The sequence below is a fragment of the Mercurialis annua genome, linkage group LG2, assembly GCF_937616625.2.
Source record: "Mercurialis annua linkage group LG2, ddMerAnnu1.2, whole genome shotgun sequence".
In the NCBI taxonomy this organism is placed as follows: Eukaryota; Viridiplantae; Streptophyta; class Magnoliopsida; order Malpighiales; family Euphorbiaceae; genus Mercurialis; species Mercurialis annua.
In genome coordinates, this window is record NC_065571.1 from 45,382,058 (window position 1) to 45,393,521 (window position 11,464).

The 11,464-nt window shown below is 31.9% G+C and overlaps 1 protein-coding gene across 1 annotated transcript; it reads right to left on the bottom strand.

Moving 5' to 3' along the window:
• Nucleotides 1-520: 520 nt before the first annotated feature.
• On the bottom strand, nt 521-5,906 carry LOC126668031 (trans-cinnamate 4-monooxygenase). The gene is made up of 3 exons (XM_050361227.2): nt 5,073-5,906; nt 4,792-4,925; nt 521-1,270 (listed from the first exon to the last, which is right to left on the bottom strand). The coding sequence occupies exons 1-3, from the start codon at nt 5,855-5,857 to the stop codon at nt 672-674; spliced, it is 1,518 nt and encodes a 505-aa protein (XP_050217184.1). The 5' UTR covers nt 5,858-5,906; the 3' UTR covers nt 521-671.
• Nucleotides 5,907-11,464: the final 5,558 nt, after the last annotated feature.

Below are 11,464 nucleotides of genomic sequence, written 5' to 3' on the forward strand. Positions count from 1 at the left end.
GAATCATTTAAAAAAAATTATGTATGCAATAAACTGACTTAAATTTTCTACAATTTAAAATATAGAACTCTAATTCAACTTAACTAAAATTTATTTTTATAATTCAAACTCATTTTAAGGAATAATTCTAATGCTGGAATTTGACCAAGTTCCATTTGATTGAATTAAAAAAAAAGAGTTTCATTCAATTACGTATCTTTGAAATATATTTAGATAAAATAAATTTAGTATGCTCTTTAAAATGAACAATGAACATTTTAATTTAATATAAAAAAGTAGTATAATAAAAACTCGCCGTTCAAACTCAATTCGATCATCAAAGATAATATCTTGGAAGGTTCATAAAACTATTCATTAAAATATTAACATCTAAAATGTGCTACTTTTCTGTAATTATTAAGCCAATGTCATAGTTGAATTTAAAACCCTTGTAATATCATCTATAATACTTTATCTATAGATTAACAAAAACAGCATTACTCATAATACAGACATTTTATTGTTATTCCGAAGAAATTAGTGAAAAGCAAAATTAAACTTAATTGATAACATCATTTGAAGTTCATACATTTTTTATACACTATCACACCTCATCTCACCCACTCACATACTTCAAAACCATTTCCCATTCACAGCAGCATTACACAAAAGAAGGAAAAAAAAAAGTAAATTTAAAATGACCTTGGCTTGCAAACAATGGTGGAGTGCTTCAATATATGCAAACTGAACTGCCCGCCTTTCTCTGCAGTATCAATCTTTGATTGTCCAGGAGGTGGCAAGAGCTCGAAATTCTGCACCAAACGTCCCAATGTAATGCCAAGAATTGGCATTGCAAGAATGATTCCGGGGCAGCTTCGTCTTCCCGCTCCAAATGGAAGATACCTGAAATCATTTCCGTTGGCCTCCACCTTGGATTCTTCTTCCAAGAACCGCTCTGGCCTGAACTCTTCAGGGTTTTTCCACTCGGCGGGGTTGTTGGCGAGCCACCACGCATTCACCAGAATTTTGCTCTCAGCGGGAATGTCGTAGCCGTTAAGCTTAGCATCATGGAGATTCATATGAGGTACAAGTAGAGGAATGGCCATTCTGAGTCTGAGGGTCTCTTTGACGACAGCCTGAAGATATGGGAGCTTGTAGGTATCGGGTTCGGTGATTTGGTTACCGGGTCCAAGAAACTTATCGAGTTCATCCCTCAGCTTCTGTTGAATTTCAGGATGGTTCACAAGCTCAGCAATGCCCCACTCAATTGACCACAATGTTGTTTCAATTGCTGTAGCATTCAGAAAAATAAGTACGGTTAGAGTCGATTTAAATATTTAATATTCTTATAAAATTTGTTTGATTTTAAAAAAATGAATTTTTTGAACCGGTCTAATGAAAAGTTTGGCTTATGGAATCATGGGCTATGTCAAAATTACACCATAGTTGAATTATTAAAGCATGTTGTTTTGATTTAAACAAGGATTAGGTAAGAAAGCAACTGCCTACTCCAACAACATTAATTAATTAAAATTATTACTTTATAAAGTGCATACTAAGTAAAACCAATCATATTGCTATGCCTATAAATATTGCAAATGTGTCTTTGTCAAATGATAAGATAATGTGATGTGATGTGAATTTTGAATTTTGAGAAATTAGATTTAAATTTTATATTTGTGTATCATATAATAATCTATTTTTCTACGAACAAAAAATTCACCTGGTCTTTAAATTTGTAACTCGAGATCAAATAGTTTAATTTCAGTCATTTTAATCAATCAATATTTTTTTATCTTCGGATCAATTCAAGAAAAAATAGTACACTATCAATAAATTTAAATACCAAAATAATCCAATGTTTTCCTTAATTAACTTAAAATTAGAGAATATTATTTTTAATTGCTCTAAAAATATATAGTATTCATAATTGATCAAAATGGGTAAGAGTGAGTTATTTGATTTCGATTCATAAAATTAAGAACCGGAATGACCTTTATGTAAATAATACATATTAGAATATTGAATTTATATAAATCAAACAAATTAAGTTATGAGAGAATACTATTTTATTTTTATTTAAATCAAGTAATGTCACCTTATTTTATCCACCCCAAAATGATTGGTCGGTTCACCTACAACAACTAAACCTAATCTAAAGAAAATGACATTATCATCATCATCATCATGATTTTGTTGGTGGATTTAGCACTGACAGCCGACTTAGATCAGCTGATAAGCTTGAAATATTCATACAGTTGACAAAAATGTCTTCAATTTTAAAACTATTTGTAGAACGTTCAAGTAACAAAGTGGGCGTGCGTGACCACTTTGTGAAAAGTCTGTTTACAAATCTGACTTTTATTAACTATACAAAAATGTTAATTAACCTACTCATTATATTTTTATGTATTTTAAGAATCAGACTAGATCAGCTGGTTCAATCGGTATGATCATAAACCGAAGGCTAATCCAATCCCATTTAAAATATATTAAATGAGAGAGATTGATATTTAGATTGATATTTAATCTTTGAGAAATTTTTAGGTAGACTCGGTTTATCACGTCATCCGTAGATCAAACCTATCACATTATGACACATCATTAAAATGATGGCAATCTTGTAATATTTCTATTCAAACGTGTAAATAAGTAAAAAACAAATTTACAAGATTGCCATCATTTTAATGACGTGTCATAATGTGATAGGTTAGTCTACGGATGACGTGGTAGACCGAGTCTACATAAAAATTTCTCTTTAATCTTAATATAATACAGAGTTCATTTCCTTTCCGTTACAATTTTAAAGAAATTAACAGTATATTTTTCTTTATCTTAGGAAGATAAATTTCCATTTAAGTTGAGATATGAATATGCTCCCTAAAATATAAGAGCCAGGTACCGCCGACACGGAAACAAAGAAAAGGGACACGAACACGGCAAAATGGTATTATTTAAAATTTTTTATTGAAAAAAATAGAATTTTTGAAATACTAAATGTCGGAAATGTTTTCGAAACGAATGAAGTGTGTGCGCTATGTAATATAAGAGCCTATAAATTAATTATGAATATGTCGATAATAAATGAAAATTTATGTAATCTGTTTAGGAAAACTATAATATTACTAACTTTTGTAGGTAAGAAATGATTTGATTACTTTTTAAGCAAGCACTCCCATTGCTTACTAGAAAAGTAATTATACTAAAACAAACAACAATTGATGTGAATTCAAAAAAAAAAAAAACAATTGATGTTGACAGTCCATCTTATCTTCAAAATGTGAAAACTGATTTTAAATCTATACTATATATAAAAGTACGGATAGGGGGACAGACACATTTACCTAATAACCTTTTTTAATTTATAGCTAATTAATCACTTAATGAAGGTTATATAGTAATTCATTAATTAATATTGCTATTATTTTAAACATTAATCAATATAACTAATAAATCGTATTTGATTTAAAATTCTTTTATTTATTCTTCTTTTACTAAAACTAAATCTCATCTGTTATAGATTTAATCTCCATAACTAACATAAAAACCTTCATGTACTAATCTGTAACTTTAATAATAATTTTGTTTGATGTACGTGCCCCATACAAATTACTAACTTTTTTTTGTTTTTAAATGGTAACTTAGATCCTCCGTATACTAATTATATTCAAATTAATTGTATCTCTACATGGCAAAGATGACAAAGTTACATAACATTAATTATCAAGTGACTATTATGTTATAAGCACATGATAATGTCTTAATAATAATTTGATTTTATTAATATAATATATTTTAACTTTCTAAAATATAAATATTAATTAAAAACTTATACTTAAATACAAGTGAAGCGCGGGATGATGTTTTATACTTAAATATAATATATAATTGTAGAAATAATTATTAATTAAACACACTACGAGCCACGTGTGAAACACGTAAAGCGACACTAGTTTAATAAAAATACTGAAGCAAGTATTTGAAAGATTAATATTGTGCCATGTAGGATATCCAAATAGGTGGCATTTAATAGTATTAATATTTAATTTATAAGAAAATGATACATATAATGCTAAATATATGAGAAATTTAGGATTATTAAACAAATAAAATTATTATAATAATATTATTAGAGTTTAATAAATTCTATTATAAAAAATCTGAACAAAATTCATATTTTTTAATTTAAAATGGTAAATAGATTTAGAATTTGATTGATTGGTTCATCTATTGTTATTATTAATTTTTATAATTGTTAGAAAGAATTAAATAGATTTCAATAACTCTTCCAATAATTTTTTTTATAGGACAAATTGGTATCCCGTCTACAATTTTCTATTCCCACAAAATCAGGGAAAATTACACCAACATCCAAATTTTCTATTTCAATGTATGAACTTTTTTTTTTCTACATCAATATTTTAACTTATTAACACTTACTACCAAACTAGTGTTTTTCATCATTTTCGGGTCCACAAACTACTAACAAGTTTAAATGTTAATTTCAAACTTTATAAATATAGTTTGTCGTTTTAATTCTACAAATATAAATTTATCATTATCCACATAATCATCATTTATAAATATAGTTTGTCGTTTTAATTGAACTTTTTTTTGTTTTAGCACACTACCGACCAGAGGACGGCCAAAACTATTTATTTAATACGCTTTTAAAAAGTTGAAATACTGATATAAAGGAAATAAAAATTAAAACACCAAAATCAAAAATTTTAAAAAGTCGGAACACTAATAGTATAATTTTTCCTAAAAATGATGAAATGTAATGAAAAAATAACCAAAAAAGGGACATACCAGCAACATTGATGTTCTCAACAATGTACAAAACGTTGTCTTCGTTAATCTCTCCCTTCTGTTGTGCGTCTAAAATATGATCAATCGCGCATTTCAATCCGTCATTATTCAGGCTCTTCGTGCTTCCAATTTTCCTGCTCAACAAATTCCCTTATTACCATTTCAATCCTTCTACTTTCCTTTTTTCCAAAAAGATCCCCAAAAACTACTAAATTTGATCTAAAATAAGAAATTCAGTTAAACTAAAAAATACCAAAAAGGAAAGAAAATTAAATACTCACTTCCGTTCTTCAACAAAATAGTCCTTGAAAAGCTGCAGCCTCCGGTCCTTAACTTCCTTACAAATCTTCAAATAACCTCTCAACAATGGCCGCAAAATCGGAATAAAATCGCCATAGTTATACTCAAAGCTCTGAGCCAACCGACTCCTCTCGCCATTCAAAGCCTTCAATTTAACAAACAAAGCATCGTCCTCACTCTCAAATCTCCGATCAAACATAATCCTGTACATATTATTATACATCATCAGCTGCAATCTCCGCCGCAACACAATCCCATTCGTGGCAGATTCCGGGTTCTTCTTCACATCCTCCACCACACGCGCCGCCTCATCCTCCCACCCGTATCGGTACTGCTGAACCACCTTCTGAGTAAAAAACGGCACCGTCATGATCCTCCTCATTTTCCTCCAGTGTTCGCCGTAGACGGTGAACACCATGTCCTGTCCTTTCCCGGTGAAGATGTCGAACACGACGTTCCGGGTTCTTGACCCGAATTCGACTCCTTGAGTGTGTAAAACCTCTTTGGCCAACTCGGGTGACGAAACGACGACGAGATTACGCTGCCCCATACGCAGAAGTAGAATATCTCCGAATTTTTTAGCGAGCGCGGCGAGGTTCCGCTGGTTTAAATCGTCGCCGACTTGGAGCCAGTTTCCGAACACCGGGACCGGTAACGGACCCGGGGGGAGCTTAAAACGCTTGCCACGTAATTTGGAAACGACAGTGGCGATAACGATGGCGGCGAAAAGACCCACGAGGGTCTTCTCTAAGAGAAGAAGATCCATTGTAAGAGCAAGATTTGATGAGAAAAGAAAGTTGAGGGATTGAGAGAATTGGTTTGGTGTAGAGCAATATTTATAAGGGAGGGGGGAGTGGGCTCAGTGGGGGGTTAGAGATAACGGAGTTAGGAGAATGGTTAGGTGGGGCGTGTGGCTATCGAAGAGAGGAGTGGGTGGGAAAGAAATTAAAATGGAGTTCTGAGAGATGGGTGGGAGATGACGGCGTTAGTTGGGATTTTTGACGTGGTTGGAGAAAAGGAAAGAGATGGTGATTTATGGGGGTAGGTAAGCAGGTTGGTGGTGGTGGCCTATTGATAATTATTTCTGTTTTGGTTAAAATTTGTGAATTTAGTGTTAAAGTTATTCTTTTTAAATAGACTAGTTGTTTGATGTTTGAATTTTAGAAAATTTACTTAGTGTTTCTATTGTTACTTTGTTTTATTTTTCTAATACTCTATCCGTTTAGAGCTGGCCACATTTCATAATCCGCCGGTTTCGGTTCAAAATGGTCGGATCGCGGTTTAAGAAAAAATAGAACCGGTCCGGACCCGTCTAAGTGACGGTTCCAGACTGGTTCTGATTCCAGATTGTAAACGATTTGAAAAAAATTTAAAGTAAAATTAAAATTTAATTATAAAAACTAAAAAATATAATTTAAAAATAAAATAACATGCAGAGATAATATTATAAGAAAATAATAAAATAAAACAAAATTTAAATATTATATTAACTAAAAAATTAATTAAAAATTATTTTAATTATATAGCACTAAAATAATATATATATATATATATATATATATATATATTATATATATATATATATATATATATATATTAACTTTATGTAGCAGTAAAAAATATTTTAAAAATAGAGACTTTAAAAATAAAAAAGCATAATTTGATTGAAAATTTATAACAAATGCATTATTATTGTGTTAAAAAATTGATAACAACCTAAATAGACATGCCAAGGTCCGAGCATATAACCTGCATACACATTGAATAATAACTGACAACAACCTAAATAGACCTGCCAAGGTCCGAGTATACAATGAGCCGAACACATAATAAACTCGAGCACACTCATGCTTGGAAAAGCTTAGCCAAAGCAATATTACGTAGCCTGCTCACAAAGTCAACTCGGTGATCACGTCAACCTCCGTAACAGTCACAACCGAACAGGACTACACCAAGCGTTTCGGTCTGTCCGAGCAAAGTAACACGGAAAAGATAATAACACGCTATCATCAACACTATCGGAAGAACCTTCAAATGGATATAAAACATCTTCTGACAAAAAGAAGAAGTCTGACCTAAAAGGTGCTGACACCTCGCCCCAAATCTATCTGACAGTACGGACGGAATAGCCTTACCCCGTACCAAATCCCAACAAAGTCAACAGGTATAAATAACCGGCCACCACCAACATAAATGGTTAATATTCTTTCTCACTAACACATCTATCTTTCATTTCTCTTTCTTTCTTTCACTAAACACTGATTTGACCGTCGGAGAGGAGCCGCCGGAATACCACTCTGGCATCCCTTTAACAGTTGTTCTTTGAATTTCAGGTACCTCGCACAGATCCCAGCTTCAGAAGACGCCTGGATAGTTCACAAATTATCAAAAATAATACTCTAATTTTTATAATATATTAAATTCGATATACTTCTCATTTGTAGATATATTAACTTTGAAAAAAAAAATCATTATCTGAATCATTGGTAATTTTATATTATATTGTTTTATATTAATGATTTAGAAAATTATATAAAATTATTTTATTTGTATAACAATAATATTTTAAAATTATTAATTTCCTATAAATGTAGCATATAGAATAAATTATAATAGTTAATATGTAAAAAAAATTATAAAAATTGGAGTATAATATCATATCTACTATAAAATTATTTTAAAATATATAATTTTTTAGGTCTGGTTCATTTAGTTTTGTATTTCATGAAATTTTTAATTAAATGAGTCATTACTTTTTAAAATAAAATAAATATAAATACTTTTTATTTAAATTAAGTTCTCTAAATAATAATAATATAATAGTCATTTATTTGATTCAGTTCTGGTTTAAAATAATTAATCTGATTTTTTTTATATAGTCGTGTTTCCTACTACTAAATTAAGCATGCTTAAAGAAACATTTCTTAGTAGTATATTATAATGCAAGGTGGTGTTTATGAGTAGCCAACATGCAAATAAAATAGGACAAGAAGTACATAAAAGTCTAACGTTAAATGATCGAACGTTGAGGTGGTATTGGCTGGCCCTAAAAAAAGTAGGGTGAAATATAATGTAACTATTTACATATTGCAAATAACAGTTGACCCTAATGGCAACACTCATGTTGCATTTTTCAAAGAATGTAAGTTAGATCCAGCTTAAAAAATAAATTTTTAAATAATAATAATAATAATATAATTAACTTCCGCTAACCATGCTAAACATATCTAAGATAAAAAAAACTATTTACAAATTCCTCTTTCAGCTCTTTTCCCCCAATAAAAAATATAATCATCTATAATTTTTTCAATTGTTTTCAAAATTTTATTTTTATCGTTAACGGTAGTTATTTTTTTATTTTTGGTACTTCAATTTTATAAAATATATTAAATAGTCAAATCTATTTCATTTTTTTAAAATACATCATAAACTATCTCTTTAACTTTGTTTAAATTGAATTTATAAAAATACTGCATTGAAAAAAGACTTGAAAAATACTGTCGGAATCTGGTGAGCAGTCACCGAAATCTAGTTGAAATCTATAATGAAATCTAGCCACTACAAGACTTGAGAAAAAGTGTCTTGGTCTCGGCGACTCCATAACCTTTGCGCCAATTTTGCGGTTAATACGTTGTCTCACATTTTAATTAACAATAGTGTTGTGGTTGCTAAATTCTGAAGGTGCGTGTCTCACCCCGCCTCTCACAGTTAACTACATCTTAGGCTAAAAACTTAGATTGACATAATTCGAATTCACATTTACGACTATGAAGTACTAATATTTGTACACGGTCTTTTACAAACTGTGCAATCATCAAATTGACTTATAATTATAAAATTTTGAGATTAGTTTGATTGTTCATACTTATATCTGCAATTTCTTTTGGTTTTTATGGATTATATGCAACAATAACGATTCAATCTCTTAAATATTATGCCATGTGTCGGTTTAGTCCTTTGAATCTATTTAAATGGATCAATAGTTCACCACTCAGACGTGTTTTTTTTTTAAATCATTATATGACACTTCAGGTTTTTATGACTGATGATGAGTCTGCCATCAATGTCTGTTCAGACTATGGCTAACTTCAACTGCTGTAAAGCCATCTGGATTAATAATTGAGTCTATGATGAAATGTAGAGAGTGGTGGAAGGGATTTTAAAAGTCCCAATCATGAGTGAACTGACTGAAGCGTGGGTGAATTTACCAACTTGGATATTTCAGTCAAAGAATGTTCACCCCGCTTTCAATATGTAATCATTCAAGATGGTAAACAATTAAAATAAATCTTATTCACATGCGACTTATATATTGTGCATGGATATAATTTTTTAATATAAATAAAAATAGAAATAAATATATTCTAATCGATTATATTTATATGATGGAAACCGAACTCCAGAATAAAACATTGGGCCGAGTCGTATAAGATCTACTCGCTAGAGCGAATCCAAGGACTCACCCAAAGCTAACGATGTTTGAGTCACAGAGGCCCCGCTGTGGCTAAAGACAAGTGAAGAGGATTCGCCCGAATCCCCTGAAGGGTCGAATTTTGTAGGATTCAGTAAAACTCAGAATCACATTCAAAGCGCGTCACCAGCGGATCTAGTTCCATGAGTAATTCAGATGCTATAAAGATTCCAGAAGGTCATATCTTGCAAAATCACTTTCCTACTTGGACACATATTCCAATCTGGAAGTCTAATCCTATTTAGGAAAATATTCCTAAATAAGACTCTTGCTAAATAGGAATTCTTTTTCTATTTAGATTCATACAACTGAATAGGAATACTTTTCCTATTTCAACTCTAAAAGGTATTCATCATGCTAAATGTATAAAGAATTTGAGGTAGGCCTACAATACATATATCACATTCAATACAACTCCCTTAAGCTCAAAGATCGACTTAAGCATCGGAGCGCTAATCAGACAACCACCATCTGATAAGCCATATACTCTGTTTTGCAGGATCAAACTATTGAGAAGTCAGACTCCATCAATTAGCGCAGTTTGTGGAAAAGCTTGACAACTTCAATAATCGAAGGAGCTTTTTTTTAAACTCAAACAAATCTATTGAGGAAATGAATTCTAACAGATCGAACTTGAAGAACAAACAACCAATGGATCTAAAAAATCTGGAAACCACACCTTATATAGCCATGAATATCGGAGCCAGCACCTTCACCACCTTCAACGTCACCGGAGTTGATGCTACTAACGTCACCGCAGTGACCTCAACCGTGGTAGGGAGTTCAAGTTTTAACCGCCTTAATTCAACACCACAATACCAGACACAACAGATTAGGGGAGTCAATCCAATTATTTTTCCTAATCTAGATAGAGCTGATGAGCCAATTCCAACAGTAGTTTTCTCAGAAATCTACCATCATATGCTGAAGAAAACGTTGGAAACATTCCAGACCAACCTAGATAAAATTGCGAAAGAAGTCAGAAGTTCTACGAATGCACATGTAAAAACCATAAACTTCCCCACAGCTCAGTTTGTGACTCCGCCTTCTAATCGCCATATGCAACGAATAGAAACTGAAGGAAGAAACCCAAAGCTTTGAGAAAACGAAGATGGAACTGAAGAAGAAAGAAGGGCCAAGAAGTCAAGCAAAATACTACCAGAAATAATGAAGCCGAAGGAAGAGGCCCGAAAAATCAAGCAAACGCCATACAAAATGGCGAAAAAAGGGACGACGCGAGAAGTGAAAAAAATGTGAGAGAAAAAAACCAGGAGACGATAGAGAAACTCCTGCAAGGAGTAAAAGACAAGAAAAAGGAGCAGAAAAAATGCCCCATAAATCACAATCAAAGAAGAAAATCAGGAAGATAAAGGCGAACCCTCCAAATCTCCGCATCGGAGCAAGGCTACGTATGTAGCAGAGGAAGACCGAGAAGAAAATATCGTCAAAGCACTAAAAAGGATAAAAGCATAAAAGATAGACTTGGATAACCTAAAGCTAAAGGACACGCGCCTGTCAACTAAAATGATTGAAAAAATCATTCCCACAACATGAAACTTCCAATTTTCCCGATGTTAAACAGCGAAGGAGATCTAAGAGACCACACGTCCATATTTTATGCAACAATGGGGCTACTCAATGATATTTCCATAATAACGAACACTATGATTCGCATTTCGAACAGGCATAAATATAGCGTCTATATGATAACTTTCCTCTTGAAAGTTAAGACAGATGCTATCATATGTCATGTCTTCCTCACCACACTTATCGGAACTGCTCAAAGGTTGTTCAATAGGCTGAAACCACAATCTATCAAAAATTATACAGCTCTATCAAATGAATTTTTGTACAGATACCTGACCAACATACCAACCAAGACCACGAGCATTCTAAGGTCAT

What these genes read in the sequence shown, in the direction of transcription:
- LOC126668031 (XM_050361227.2), bottom strand. Translation starts at nt 5,857, where the DNA reads ATGGATCTTCTTCTCTTAGAGAAGACCCTCGTGGGTCTTTTCGCCGCC. An exon ending in TATTTTGTTGAAGAACGGAA is followed by an intron (nt 4,926 to 5,072) that starts GTGAGTATTTAA and finishes TTTGTTGAGCAG; the next exon opens with GAAAATTGGAAGCACGAAGA. An exon ending in TGAGAACATCAATGTTGCTG is followed by an intron (nt 1,271 to 4,791) that starts GTATGTCCCTTT and finishes TGAATGCTACAG; the next exon opens with CAATTGAAACAACATTGTGG.